Source organism: Littorina saxatilis, linkage group LG2, assembly GCF_037325665.1.
Source record: "Littorina saxatilis isolate snail1 linkage group LG2, US_GU_Lsax_2.0, whole genome shotgun sequence".
Taxonomy (NCBI): domain Eukaryota; kingdom Metazoa; phylum Mollusca; class Gastropoda; order Littorinimorpha; family Littorinidae; genus Littorina; species Littorina saxatilis.
This window is the reverse complement of record NC_090246.1, coordinates 96,370,689-96,386,366: the sequence shown is the minus strand read 5'-3', so window position 1 is coordinate 96,386,366 and position 15,678 is coordinate 96,370,689. Positions and strand designations below refer to the sequence as shown.

At 46.6% G+C, this 15,678-nt stretch overlaps 1 protein-coding gene across 1 annotated transcript; it reads right to left on the bottom strand.

Moving 5' to 3' along the window:
- Positions 1 to 7,885: 7,885 nt before the first annotated feature.
- LOC138954997 (uncharacterized) lies at positions 7,886 to 11,203 on the bottom strand. The gene is made up of 2 exons (XM_070326730.1): positions 8,253 to 11,203; positions 7,886 to 8,084 (listed from the first exon to the last, which is right to left on the bottom strand). The coding sequence occupies exons 1-2, from the start codon at positions 11,201 to 11,203 to the stop codon at positions 7,886 to 7,888; spliced, it is 3,150 nt and encodes a 1,049-aa protein (XP_070182831.1).
- Between the last annotated feature and the right edge of the window lie 4,475 nt (positions 11,204 to 15,678).

The window sequence follows — 15,678 nt, the reverse complement described above, 5'->3', positions numbered from 1 at the left end:
ATGTGTAAAAGGAGGGGGGGGGGGGGGGCATAGCACGCTTTTCTGTACCTCTCTTCGTTTGGGGGGGGGGGGGGGGGAGGCATAGCACGCTTTTCTGTACCTCTCTTCGTTTTAACTTTCTGATTGTGTTTTTAATCCAAACATATCATATCTATATGTTTTTGGAATCAGGAACCGACAAGGAATAAGATGAAAGTGTTTTTAAATTGATTTCCAAAATTTAATTTTGATAATAATTTTTATATATTTAATTTTCAGAGCTTGTTTTTAATCCAAATATAACATATTTATATGTTTTTGGAATCAGCAAATGATGGAGAATAAGATGAACGTAAATACTCTTCTTTACAATGTTCAAATTTTTAATGACCAAAGTCATTAATTAATTTTTAAGCCACGCATCTCTCTCTCTCCCTCCCTCCTTTGCTCCCTCTCTCTTTCTCTCCATTCCTCCATACCTCTCTCTCCCTCCCTCCTTTGCTCCCTCTCTCTCTATTACTTCCTCCGTACCTTTCTCTCACTCTCTCCTTTGCTCCCTCTCTCTCTCTCTCTTCCTCCGTACCTCTCTCTCTCCCTCCCTCCTTTGCTCCCCCTCTCTCTCTCCCTTCCTCCATACCCCTTTCTCTCCCTCCCTCCTTTGCTCCCTCTCTCTCTCCCTTCCTCCGTACCTCTCTCTCCCTCCCTCCTTTGCTCCCTCTCTCTCTCTCCCTTCCTCCATACCTCTCTCTCCCTCCCTCCTTTGCTCCCTCTCTCTCCCTCCCTTCCTCCGTACCTTTCTTTCTCCCTCCCTTCTTTGTTCCCTCTCTCTCCCTCCCTCGTTTTCTCCCTCTCTCTCTCTCCCTCCGTTTCTGCGTACCTCTTTCTCTCCTTCCCTTCCTCCGTACTTGTCTCTCTCCCTCCCTTCCTTCGTACCTCTCTCTCTCCCTCCCTTCCTCCGTACCTCTCTATTTCCCTCCTTCCTTTGCTCCCTCTCTCTCTCCCTCCCTTCCTCCGTACCTCTCTCCCTCCCTTTCTCCATACCTCTCTCTCACCCTCCCTCCTTTGCTCCCTCTCTCTCTCTCCCTTCCTCCGTACCTCTCTCCCTCCCTTTCTCCGTACCTCTCTCTCCCTCCCTTCCTCCGTACCTCTCCCTCCCTCTTTTGCTCCCTCTCTCTCCCTCCCTTCCTCCGTACCTCTCTCTCTCCCTCCCTCCTTTGCTCCCTCTCTCTCTCCCTCCCTTTCTCCGTACCTCTCTCTCTCCCTCCCTTCCTCCGTACCTCTCTCTATCCCTCCCTTCCTCCGTACCTCTCTCTCTCCCTCCCTCCTTTGCTCCCTCTCTCTCTCTCTTCCTTCCTCCGTACCTTTCTCTCCCTCTCTCCTTTGCTCCCTCTCTCTCTCTCCATTCCTCCGTACCCCTCTCCCTCCCTCCCTCCTTTGCTCCCACTTTCTCTCCCTTCGTCCATACCTCTCTATCTCCCTCCCTCCTGTGCTCCCTCTCTCTCCCTCCCTCCTTTGCTCCCTCTCTCTCTTTTCCTCCGTACCTCTCTCTTTCCCTCCTTCCTTTGCTCCCTCTCTCTCCCTCCCTTCCTCCGTACCTCTCTCTCTCCCTCCATCTTTGCCCCCTCTCTCTCTCTCTCCCTTCGTCCATACCTATCTCTTTCCTTCCCTCCTTTGCTCCCTCTATCTCTCTCTCACTCTCTTTCTCCGTACCCCTCTCTCTCCCTCCCTTCATCCTTACCTCTCTCTCTCCCTCCCTTACTCTCTACCTCTCTCTCTCCCTCCCTTCCTCCGTACCTTTCTCTCTCCCTCCTTTCCTCCGTACCTCTCTCTCTCCTTCCCTCCTTCGCTCCCTCTCTCTCTCCCTCCTTACCTCTCTCTCTCTCCCTCCCTCCTTTGCTTCCTCTCTCTTTCTCCCTCCGTCCGTATCTCTCTCTCTCTCCCTCCCTCCTTTGCTCCCTCTCTTTCTCTCACCCTCCTTACCTTTCTCTCTCCCTCCCTCCTTTGCTCCCTCTGTCTCCCTCTCTCCCTCCCTACCTCTCTCTCTCTCACTCCCTCCTGTGCTCCCTCTCTCTCTCTCCCTCCCTTCCTCCGTACCTCTCTCTCTCCCTCCCTCCTTTGCTCCCTCTCTCTCTCCCTCCTTACCTCTCTCTCTCCCTCCCTCTTTTGCTCCCTCTCTCTTTCTCCCTTCCTTTGTACCTCTCTCTCTCTCTCTCCCTCCCTCTTTTGCTCCCTCTCTCTCTCTCCCTTCCTCCGTTCCTCTCTCCCTCCCTCTTTTGCTCCCTCTCTCTCTCTCCCTTCCTCCGTACCTCTCTCTCTCCCTCCCACTTTTGCTCCCTCTCTCCCTCCCTCCTTACCTCTCTCTCCCTCCCTCCTTTGCTCCCTTTCTCTCTCTCTCCCTCCCTGCGTACCTCTCTCTCTTCCTCCCTCCTTTGCTCCCTCTCTCTCTCCCTCCCTCCTTACCTCTCTCTCTCCCTCCCTCCTTTGCTGCCTCTCTCTCTCTTCCTCCCTCCGTAACTCTCTCTCTCCCTCCCTTCTTTGCTCCATCTCTCTCTTCCTCCCTCCTTACCTCTCTCTCTATCTGTCTCTCCTTTGCTCCCTCTCTCTCTCCCTCCCTCCGTACCTCTCTCTCTCCCTCCCTTCTTTGCTGCCTCTCTCTCCCTTCCTCCATACCTCTCTATCTCCCTCCCTCCTTTGCTCCCTCTCTCTCCCTTCCTCCGTACCTCTCTCTCTCTCCCTCCCTTCTTTGCCCCCTCTCTCTGTCTCCCTTCCGCCATACCTCTCTCTCTCCCTCCCTCCTTTGCTCCCTCTATCTCTCTCTCACTCTCTTTCTCCGTACCTCTCTCTCTCCCTCCCTTCATCCGTACCTCTCTCTCTCCCTCCTTTCATCCGTACCTCTCTCTCTCCCTCCCTTCCTCCGTACCTTTCTCTCTCCCTCCCTTCCTCCGTACCTCTCTCTCTCCCACCCTCCTTTGCTCCCCCTACGCGGTTCATACTTCTCAATAAGTCAAGTCAAGTCAATATTTATTTCAAAAAACCCCTTGGGTTACATGAATAAAATAAATAAAAATTGCAATAAACACGACAAAAAAGATGTAATAATGAGACACAACACTTCGAATTAACCTAAAATAAATCTCATAACAAAATAATTGTAATTATTTTTTTTTTTTACAGGAATGTATATGTTTCTGTGTTTGTTTTTGTTTTAATACAAAAAAAACCCGTGATCAAATAATCAGAACTCTTTCAAAATACTCTTAATAAAATATATTAAATGCAATAACTTTTTTTTTTTAATTCAAATAAATGTTTTGGTTTGACTGCATTTGAATAGAAACTGAATTCTGATGAAAGCAGTTACTGTAAAGTCATTTGAAGTCACATGATAAAAATCACATGGTTTAGTTGAGCAGACCACAAAGTGCAGAGCTAAAATATGTGTATGAATCTGTGTGAAAATCCAGTCCGTTTGTCCACAGGGATGCTCGGAAGCAGTCAAATGGGGTCGCTCAATCTGCTCAAATCCAGTCAAATGGGGTCGCACGGGCCGACAAATGGGGACGTCCCCGTTTGTCGGAAGCGTCCCCATTTGACTGCTCTCCAGTGACAATCGTCCCCATTTGTCGGTAAAACCACCTACACACACACACACACATTGACTCACACAAATCTCATACACACAAAACACACACTCATACGCACATACACGGGAAGGCGTCCGCCCCGTGATCGGGAGGTCGTGGGTTAGAACCCAGGCCGGGTCATACCTAAGACTTTAAAATTGGCAATCTAGTGGCTGCTCCGCCTGGCGTCAGGCATTATGGGGTTAGTGCATGCTAGGACTGGTTGGTCCGGTGTCAGAATAATGTTACTGGGTGAGAGGTGAAACCTGTGCTGCGACTTCTGCCTTGTGTGCGGCGCACGTTATATCTCAAAGCAGCACCGCCCTGATAATTATGGCCCTTCGTGGTCGGCTGGGCGTTAAGCAAACAAACAAACAAATACGCACATAGACAGACGGACACACACACCTTTACAAACAAACAGATATACACACTCATACACACACAAACATACACACACACACACACACACACACACACACACACACACACACACACACACACACACACACACACAAACACACACACACACAACTAACAACTAGCCAATTTACCAACCAACAAACAGGCATTCAGCATCACATGATGAAGCTTTTTGTTTTAAATCCCTCCACTGCCACAATACCTGAGTTTTTTTTGGTGGTGATTAAAAAGTCAATACCCTGACAAGGACGACAACCGCTGCATATTGCCGTTAGAAGTGCAGGATGACGGTTGCCTCCCATGGAGTCTATTTTCTCTGATTTAGTCTAATTGTTATACATGTACCTAATTACATGTAATGATTTTTTTTTTAGATAACTCGCATAAACCTTGTATGAAACAGGAAGCCATGCAGTAGTCTCTGTATATTAAACACTTCAGAAGACTTCGCAATTTCCCAAAGCTGCATTAGTTTTGTTCTTCAACTACAATAGAAGCTGCACGGACACTTTCAAAGTCAGCCATAATGGCTGTGACGGTGTGACAACTTTTCACACATTTGTATTTTAATTACACTTTCATTTATTGTTGTGGAATAATAAAACATTCTTTTACAGCGCTGTTCACCGCCAAATGGCAGTCTCATAGCGCTTTACGTTTGACATTAAAATTCAACATTTTACATATAAAAAAAAGAAGAAAAAAAACGAGGATGAAACAAACAAACAAAAATAAAATAAATACATAAAAGAAGAAAAGAAGAGAGAGAAGAAGAGAGAGAAAAAAAAGAAGACGAAAGAAGAGAAAAAAAACCAAAATAACATTTTACATATACAAAGTTTCCTCGTAAGAAATAACATACAAGCATTACAACAATTCATAGACAACGACCACTTATAAGATAATCTAGAAAAATTGTTTTTAAAAAGATGAAAAATAAGTAAGATAAGTAATAGATACATAGTTACACATAAAAAGTCTGACAATAAAACAGAACTTACATAAAAGCGTACAGATCTAAAACAGAACGAAGATGTAACACAGACTGTGGGGCAACAAATTAAACAACTAACAACAGGCATACTGTATTATAATACTACATTAGAATTACAGTATCTATCCTCAAGCAAGCTACCATGGGTACCAATCAGTTCAGTTAAACGTTGTTTCTCATTGAATAAGCAGGTCAAGTGAATCATTATTTCACAACCTTTATGATACATCAACAAACTATAGTTATTGATCGTTTTTTTTTTCTTCTTCTAGAACTGCAAAGGCTGTTGGCTCTCAGACGTATAGTAATGAAAACTCGATAGTCTATAAAACTCACGATTTCCACAACAAACACAAAAACAAACACATTCCTCCGAAAGCGGCGTATGGCTGCCTTAATGGCGGGGTAAAAACGGCCATACACGTAAAATTCCACTCGTGTAAAAAACACGAGTGTACGTGGGAGTTTCAGCCCACGAACGCAGAAGAAGAAGAAGAAAACAAACACATAATGCTAAATGTTGCCCCCCTCCCCCCCACCTCCCTCCCCCGTTCCCACAAAGCAGGACCAGCATCGCGTTCTTGTCATCTTAAACGTATTGTAATGTATTTGTTCCAGAAGTATTCAGCTTCAGAAACGGGACAACCAACGGAACGGAAGAAGGCATTGGAAGTCGCTTTAACTTCTCAAATCTCCCTTCAAAAAATGCAAGTGCTTACTTTTAAGATATGCATGTTTGAGCGACACATATTTGTAATTCTGCCTAAATACCGTGTGTGCGCGCCTTCGTGAGCGAGGCTGGTACTACATATTGTTCATACGAAATGACAAACACAGGTTACAAGCGATAACGCGCAAAAGTACTGGTTTATTATTTTACATCTGACACTAAGGTATCAGTAATGCATATATAGTTACAGTACTACGTAATGAGATACTACGTATTGCGATACTACTTATTGCGGTAAAAAACTTATGAACAGAAAGAAAAAGAGAAAAGAAAACAAATTATTAGACATGGCAAAAGTATCAAATGCATTAACAAGACACGAGAAGTAAAAACAAGAAAAATAAACAATCACAAGACAGGAGAAGACAAACAGACAAGAAAGTTACAATTACCAAACACTCGTTGGTTAGTCCTTCAACAACAATAAAGAGTTACGTTCTGTACGTTCAACAACAATAAAGAATTACGTTCCGTACGTTCAACAATACCATAAGCACTAAGAATACTCAAGAAACTTAGCATACATACGTTTAAAACCAAAATGGCTACTTTCAGAAAAATACAAAAACATTGACTCATCAGGCCAGGAATACAAAGCAAACTGTCATACCAAAAAAGTCTAACGACAACGTTCCTGCGTTAATCAAAGTCACAAACAAGATATTTACTCATCCACTTTCCCTCAATAACGTTACAAGAAATAAGCCCGTTTACAAACGATCACCACAGACCGCAAGCTTCTTTTACCTAAATTCTTTTAACGTAAGGCTGAAAAAGTCGGAGAAAACGTTTCACTTCGAACTTCGTTAACCACAGAAAACACAAGTTATCATTATAAACATTAGCGACTTTCTAGCGTCTACAAAACATTGCTGTACGTTCACAACACTAGAACAGTTGAACACACAATAAAGAAACACTACAACAAGTCAGACTTTCAACTCACGTTATACATAAACAACTCACAAAGTCATTACAAAATGGCGACCAAAACACAACACAAACAAGTAACAACAAAATTACCTTATGCGCTGTGTGGGTTGACCAGCAGTACCAAAAACGTGTTGCCTCACAAACGAAGGGCACAAAACGATTCACACTTGAGAAACAACTGTCTCCAAGAACATTACGTTGACGTTAAAACATAAGAAACACTCCGTTGGTTCACTTGCTAACCTTCATACGTTTACATCAAAACCAAACGCTTCCTAAAACCCTCAGATCGACTGACGAGACAGGAGTCAAGCAGTGGTATTTATGGAAACAAAAACCTAACATGGAATAGTTATTCAAAAGTCAGAGGTCACCGGATTGACCAACCAACAACATTCCTAAGACAGAATCGGGTGAAACTACTATTTTACAACCAATCAGTAACCGATCACGCACTCCGTGCATGCCCAAAACTTAAAACGGTATATTTAACAGAAAGAAGACCAAGGAACTAGCTGACATCACAAAGCTAAAAACACGTGAGTCACACGTATTCTAAAACTTGCAACGCAGATTCGCAGGGCTCACCTCAAAATCAAAACACGGAAAATATCACGTGAATCTCACGGTGTTCTAGAACTAAACGACGCAGTTTGTGACACTCCGACCAAAACCAGGTCACAACAACTGAACAAGGAGCACGTGAATCTCACGTAAAAATATTAACGCTCCACAAAACGGGTCACAACAAGGTGCCACAATAAAAACACGGTTTACTTCTTTTTACATCGTGCAATGGCTTGAGCAAACGTAATTACAACAAAAGTAGGTGACTGCATGCCACATCGGCATGCACACTCCCACCGGAAATTATATTAATATAATTTACTTCAAAAACCTTTGTACAAACATATTCCTTATATCAAAAGAATAACGACGCAGATTTAGACATTTCAAATTTAGAACTCAAAATCATTGTGTTGCAAAACATTTACACAACAATATTACGGTTCAATCACTTTCAGTGTTTCAACACATCTCGTTTCAACTAAATGCCACTGGTCATTTACTCGACGGCATAAAGAAAACGCACCACTTAAAACATAAATGTCCGTTACATCATCTGGTATAAAAACAAACTGCAACAATCTACAACTGTCAAATTGGAAAAACACTCCAAAGTTCAATGTTCTTTCAGTTCGCTTACACAGCTTTGTCTTCGTGATTTTCACGATCAACTAACACGGTCATTTTGTGAATAGGTCGCTCTAATATGCGACTATCACCAGTGGGACGGCCGTGATTGTCTAGAGCCTTTGTTCCAACATGCACTTTCACTCGTCTGACCAGTCCATCAGATCCAGGCATCACCTCGATTACACGAGCCATGCACCACTCTGATCTGCACAAGTTCTGGTCATGCAAGACAACAACATCTCCCACCTGTACGTTTGCCTGGGGACGTTGCCAGACACGACGTTTCTGCAAAAGTGAAAGGTACTGGCTCTTCCATAGCAGCCAGAATTCGTCTGCCATCCGCTGGACACAGCGCCAACGTTTCCTGGCGTACAGGTCTGGATCTTCAAACACACCAGGGGGCGGAAGGATGGCACCTGACTTCATGGTGAGGACGTGGTTGGGGGTCAAAGGGCGTGGTCCATCTGCCGATTCCAGTGACTCGACAGACAGTGGTCGACTGTTCACGATGGCCATCACCTCGTATAGGAACGTACGAAGTGATGAAGTAGTGAGACGCTGGCCTGATCTTCTGAGAAGACCATTCAGGATGCTGCGTATCGTTCGGATCTGACGCTCCCAAACGCCACCCATGTGACTAGCTGCAGGGGGGTTGAACTTGAACTCACATTTGCTTTCCAGCATCTTCGATGTCAGTCGTTCAGAGTCCATCTCCTTCCATGCCAGTTTGAACTCATTGCATGCACCTACAAAGTTCGTTCCTTTGTCACACCAAATGCGTGATATGTTTCCTCGCATGGAGACAACAATGCGTAGGGCGTTGATGAAGGAATCACTTGACATGTCATCCAGGGTTTCAATGTGGATTGCCCTAGAGGCAAAACACGTCACGATCAGTCCGTACCTTTTCACCTCCCTACGTCCATCTTTGACGTGAAATGGGCCGAAACAGTCAATGCCACAGTACGTGAACGGTGGGGATGGGTCAATACGCTCTGGAGGGAGGTCGGCCATCTTCTGTCCAGCTGGCCCTGAGCGATGCCATCGGCAGTGAACACAGCGGCGCACCAACGAAGAGACGACGTGACGAATACCAATGATCCAGAAACCGCTGGCTCGTACTTGGTTGATCGTGAACATTCTCCCTTGGTGGGCTATCGCGGCATGACAATCCTGAACCACCAGCAAAGAGAAGTGACTGTCTCGAGGTAGTAGTATGGGAAACTTGTCAGCTGAAGAGGATGATGAATTTTGAGAGCGACCATATACTCTCAGTATACCATCAGTGTCTTTGTGAGCGTTGAGTGCCTGAAGTTGGTTGCGTAAAGAAGGCGTTGGGCGTTCAAAATGTTCTTTCTGAAGACATACGATGAACTTCTTCTCAGTGACTTCAAGCACTTCAAGGGGAGACGACTGGTGCCCCTTAATGGCATTGCATTTGCGTACCAAAACAGCCATGGCTCTTATCAGAGATGTCTTGGAGGAAAATCGTTGGGCGATCTGCTCAAACGACTGGACAGACACTTCTTTAGAGGTAGTAGCCTTGCACACCTTCACCTCAACATCGTCATCTGGGATCTCGAAAAAGTCATCTGATTCCGGAAGGGACTGGCTCAAGAACGCGGGACCATGGAACCACTCTGATGTCATGAGGTCACTCACAGACAATCCCCGTGATGCATAATCAGCTGGGTTCTCCTTTGTAGTAACATGATTCCACTGACTGGCCTGTGAGAACTGACGTATTTGTTGGACTCTATTTGCGACAAAGACGTGAAAACGCTTGGACTCGTTCTTCAAATAAGCGAGTACAATCATAGAGTCAGTCCAAAAGAAATGTTCAATGCTCTCAAAGTCCAGTTCTTCTTGAAGAAATCTTGCCATCTTGACGGAAAGTACTGCTGCCGTTAGCTCCAGACGAGGGACAGTGACGTGTCGAAGCGGAGCCACGCGTGCTTTGGCGACTACAAGCGTACTGTGAATGTTGCCTAGATGATTCTCAAAGCGAAGGTACGAACACTGGCCGTATCCTGCTGTAGACGCGTCTGAGAAGTGATGTAGCTCTACATTCTTCACGGTGCCAAAGTCTGTGGGCAAGTAGTTCCTGGGTACCTTGACGCAACCCAGTCGGGATAGATCCTTCAGCCACTCTTCCCAACGTTCTTGAAGCGATGGTGGCAGCGGATCGTCCCAGCCGAGCTCCTGGCGACATAGTTCCTGGAGGATCAATTTTCCAGTCAGCAAAAAGGGGGCCAGAAAACCAAGGGGGTCGTAGACTGATGCAATTGTAGAGAGAACTCCTCTTCTGTTCGAGGGACCCAGTCTGGGGTTGTCAGTGAAACCCAGCGTGTCATCATCAGTGCACCAGTGAAGGCCAAGAGTCCGCTCAATTTCTGGTGTGCTACAAGGGACTGCGAGTTCTGTGGCCTTGGTTGACGTAACTTCAGAGTCGGGGAAGTACTCTAAAAGTTCCTTTGAGTTGGAGACTATCTTGTGCAGCCTCAATTGTCCGTGTTCACAAATTTCTCTAGCCTTCATGAGCACATCTGCTGCTTCTTCAACAGAGTCTTTGGCTTGAAGTCCATCATCGACATAAAAGTCACGCTGCAGAAAGGCTGATGCCTTGGCGCTGATTGTGGCGTTGTCCTTTGCCACCTGCTTGAGGCCGAAGTTTGCGCAGCCTGGAGACGATGTAGCTCCGAAGATGTGCACCTTCATGCGGTAGTCAAGCGGCTGGCCACTCGTATCACCGTCCTTCCACCAAAGGAAGCGCAGAAAGTCTCGATGGGGCTCGGAGACGTGAAACTGGTGGTACATTTTTTCCACGTCACAGGAAAATGCTATGGGACCCTTGCGGAAACGACAGAGAACGCCGGAAAGGGAGCTGATTAGGTCTGGGCCTTGTAGGAGAAGATCGTTCAAGGACGTGCCTAGGTGACGTGCACTACAGTCAAAAACCACACGAATCTTTCCTGGCTTCTTGTCGTTGTACACGCCGTGATGTGGGATGTACCAGCGATTAGGGACCTCGACTTCGTTCTTGGGAATCAGTTCAGCGTCACCTCGCTCCAAAATCACGTTCATGAACTTGATATAGTCTTCACGGTACCCAGGCTTCTTCTCAAACTGGCGTTTCAGTCCCACGAGACGCTTGACTGCGGCACCTCTATTGTCAGGAAGAGACGGTTGTTCTGGACGAAAAGGCAAAGGCATCTCATAGTGACCAGCTTCGTTGACCTTCACGTTCTCCTTCACGATCTTCATGAACTTCACATCATCTTGAGACATGGATCCTGTGTCACTATCAGCAAAGTCTCTCTCCATAACGTGTAGTAGGTCCGTTCACGAGACTTTGTCCACCTGTATCTTGTAGACGTAAGCTGCACTTTCTTCTTCCCTCGATCCTGGCTTGACAATGACGCGCATGGACGAGGCTATGCCATCCAAGGCGACGGAATGCGGTGCCTTGCCGACGATGCTCCAACCTAACTTAGTCTCTACTGCAAATGGCAGTCCTTGGACAACGTTTAGGGGCATGAGGGCTTCAGCGCAGTCGTAGCCGATGAGGAGGCCTGCTTCACAGTCAGGGTACAAGGGGGGCAGTTTTGGAGACAGGTGTTGGAGATGTGGGTAAGCTTTGACAGTCTCTGAGGTGGGGATATGAGTGGGGTCAACGGTCAGATAAGGTCGTGAGATGGCAGAAGGGAGCCTGACAAACTCACTGGAGGTAGGAGAGCGGACACGCAATCCAGAGTACTTCCTGCCGGAGACCACAGCATTGTCCTCAGTCAGTGTGGAGACCCTGAGTGTAGTCGGCTGCGATTTGGCTTTAACTTCTTCAGCCACTGACTGCACTACAAAAGTGGCGTTGGACATAGTGTCCAGTAGTGCGTACGTCAGCACTTCTACGTTGGGGTTAGAGTCACTGGAAACGAGAACGGGAACGATCATAGACGTGAAACCGATGCTGTTTTCCTCGCTGGCCTTAAGAGCAGACACTGTAGGGGTCGACGATGACAGTGGCTCTTGAACGTCAGCAGCAGAGGTACGGTAATTGTTCTTGTGTTCACTCGCCCCTTTGTTTTCACTCATACTGTTCTGATATTTGAAATTGTCATCATGAAGACAAGTGGGGTGAGCCTTCTTGCACTTCTTGCACGTCTGTCTCTGCATACATTGACGGCTCTGGTGATCCTTACTTCTGAGACATCCGTAGCAGATACGGTTCTTGAACAGAAAATCTCGTATCTCAACCAGAGGCTTCACTATGAGTTCCTTACATGTCCCAGCGTCATGGTCCGGAAGTTGACAGTGCAGACATGCGGTGACATCCTCTGTCAGGGTTGACAAGTTCGTTGTGAACTTTCTTGGTGTCCCCGATGCACTTGTCAAGCCGAAAACAGGGTCGTTAGAAATGTCTGCTTCGAGAGTAACGAACGACACGAGTTCATTGAACAGAGGATACCTCTTCTTTTCAACCTTAGTTCGAGCAACTGTTCTAGACCATCTGTGACTCATCCAGTCTGGGAGCTTTCCGACGATCTTCCGTAGGTACTGGGCATCATCCAGGATGCTCAGTCCACCAACTTCCTGGGCAGCAACGGAACATTGCTGCAAGAAATCGGCCAGACTTCTGAGTCCCTTGGGATCCTTGCTTTTGACTGGGGTCCATTCGTCCAGCTTGGTCCGGAAAGCTTGCGAAACGACGTATGAGTTGCCGAACCGATTTTCCAGCACTTCCATGGCTCTCTCGTAGGCATCACCTTCTCTCAGCAGAAAGAAGCCGGTCACGGCCTCCTTTGCTTGACCTCCGATGTACCGTTGCAGATACAATAACTTCTCACTGCTGGTTATGTTCTGTCTCTCGATGAGGAACGAAAACGACGACCTCCAAATTGGATATTGGAGAGGGTCACCAACAAAAATGCACGGCTCCTGCATCGGCAAACGGTTGATCATCAGAGCGTCTGATAGGGTTTTGGCGAGAGAGTCCATAGGAGTGTCCTGCTTGGCAGGAGTAGCAAGTGGACGTTGGTAGTACGCAGACGGGGGGTAGGAGGCAAATGGACGATCTGCATGACATTCCTTGTCAAAGTTCATGTACGCAGGGGGCCTTGCGTTTTCGTTTCCCCAGATAACTTTGGGGGTGGTCTGATGTGGGTCCAGGAATGTGGGCACGAAAGGCTCTGGTTTGGGATGTAGGTGGGTATCATAGGGGAAACAGGGTGGGGTAACTTGAAAACGTCTGTGGTCCATGCGTTGGTGACGTTCTTCTGGGAAGTAGGTGTGTTGTCCTTGCGTCTCATCACCTTCCCTTGTCTCTGGTAGGTGATAGGACCAACCTGTGTGGTCGAGATCAGGCGGGCGAGAGCCTGTGACGCTTGTCGTTGAGTGTCCAACGTTGTGCAGAGGCGGCTGACCAGTGTACGCACCAAGAGGGTGCTGCAGTGTGGTCAGCAGCGCTGTAGGCCGCATGGAGGATGTAGTTGCAGCCGTCGTGTAGTTGGGTGTGAAGGGCTCCTGACGGACGAAAGGAGCGCTCATTCCGACGTGATGGGGGGCGTTGACATCCTCTCTACGTTGAGGTCCGTACGCCTCATAGGTGACGTTGTTGGTAGTAGCGGCGCTTGTAGAGGCGCTGACTCCAACGACGAGGTCCACGACAGGTAACGCGTGCTGTCGTGGCTCAGTCGTTGTGGTTCCTGCGACGAAGTTGGTGACAGCAGCGTTGACAGTAGAGATGTCACGGGTGCTGGCGGCTTGGCAGACAGGAACAGACGTGAAGTCCATGGCTGGCTGGTGTGTCCTTTGGTCAGCAATGACGGCAGCTTGACTGACAGGAACAGACGTGGCGTCCAAGGCTGGCTGGTGTGTCCCTTGGTCAGCAATGACGGCAGCACCTGTCCCTATTCCTATCGCTGTTTGTTCATTGTTTAGAGGAGGGGCTTCAAGACTGTACAGGGGAACGGAAGGACGAGGGTGGAACCTAGTGTTCAACAAATCGACTGACGGTAGATCAGGGAGATCCTGCTGAACTGTATCACATTGTTCTAGTACCCGTATCCTAGCCTGCCGCTCTCTGTTGATATTTTGGCGTTCAGTAAACTTGATAAACCTCAACGCCTTCTTCTGCTTAAGTTCATCAAGAGCTGCTTCAGCTGCATCATTAGCCTGCAGAGATTCTTCACTAGCCTTCCTTTCAGCTTCTCTAAGAGCTGCTTCAGCCGCATCGTTAGCCTGCAGAGATTCTTCACTAGCCTTCCTTTCAGCTTCTCTAAGAGCTGCTTCAGCCTTCCTTTCCGCTTCTTTAAGAACTGCTTCAGCTGCTACAGCTGCGTCCTTAGCCTTCCTTTCGGCTTCTCTAGCCTTCCTAGCTGCTGTTCTCTCAACTTGTTGTTGTTGCAAAAGATCCAGTTCACTGAGCTGAGCTTCTTTTATGGCTTCTGCTTCAACCTTAATGCCAATAGACACAGCCTCTAGCTTAAGAGTCAATTTAGCCTCTTCAGAGCTAACACTTCTAGAGCGGAGAGACTCAGGGTGAGAACCGGCTAGGCTACCTGATCTTCTGCTGCCTGACTTGAAGCTAGCTGGCTTGTAAATGGCTGACCTAATGCTAGCTGTTTTATGGCTGACAGGCTTGACACTGACTGACTTGTGGGTGGATGACCCAACGCTAGCTGCTTTATGGCTGGCAGTCTTACCACTGGCTGACTTGTGGGTGGATGACCCAACGCTAGGTGTAACACTGCTATGCCTGGAAGTAGGCTCCTTAGCCACCTGCACGCTAGTCGTTTGTCTGTCAAGAGCTCGATCAATGTCAAACATAATTTTCTGAACTGTCCTTTGAACATCATCCCAACTTTCCTGAATGGTTTCACCGCTACCAATACTACGAAGACCTTTCTCTATGTCACCAAGATCCTTGTACATGCTCAAAATAACCTGTTTTTGACTGGTTAACGACTCTTGATTAGGAGTTTCTTGGTTAAGCTCTGTTACTACCTCATCAATTGCTCGTTCCAAGAATGTTCGTTGTCTTGCAAAGTTTCTAGTTTTGATCTCAATCTGGTACTCTCTACCTTTTTCAGTAGGCTTAATGTCACGCCTAGGCCTTTGAGAATGTTCATCTTCATCGCCGTTAACGTCATAACCTGAAGCTTCCAATGGTTTATCTGCTGGAATCTTCTCCATTACAATGTTCGCTTATTCAAAAGCACTAAAAAACCTACATAAGGTTTATCTGGTTATAAAGTAAAATGAATCGATCTGAGGGTCGTTTGGGATAATACACAAAAGTCACAAAAAATGCGCCGGATACAGAGTAGGAAGATCTCTAACCGACAAGTTGATCTATGTCAAACTATGGTTCACTAACACAGTGACAGGTAACAATAAAGTCTTTTGCTGGTTATCAACAGCTACGTTTACGTTCATTGAGCGTCAATAACACAAGTTCTTTACTGGGCGTCAGCAGCTAAGTTTGTTTACTTCAGCTAAAGTTCTTTCACTGGGCATCAGCAGCTAAGACTTTTACCTCAGCAAAGTTTTTTACTGGACGACAGCAACTAAAGTTTTTTACTGTGCGCGCCTTCGTGAGCGAGGCTGGTACTACATATTGTTCATACGAAATGACAAACACAGGTTACAAGCGATAACGCGCAAAAGTACTGGTTTATTATTTTACATCTGACACTAAGGTATCAGTAATGCATATATAGTTACAGTACTACGTAATGAGATACTACGTATTGCGATACTACTTATTGCGGTAAAAAACTTATGAACAGAAAGAAAAAGAG

What these genes read in the sequence shown, in the direction of transcription:
- LOC138954997 (XM_070326730.1), bottom strand. Translation starts at nt 11,203, where the DNA reads ATGGAGAGAGACTTTGCTGATAGTGACACAGGATCCATGTCTCAAGAT. An exon ending in GTGTTTGAAGATCCAGACCT is followed by an intron (nt 8,085 to 8,252) that starts GTACGCCAGGAA and finishes GAACTTGTGCAG; the next exon opens with ATCAGAGTGGTGCATGGCTC.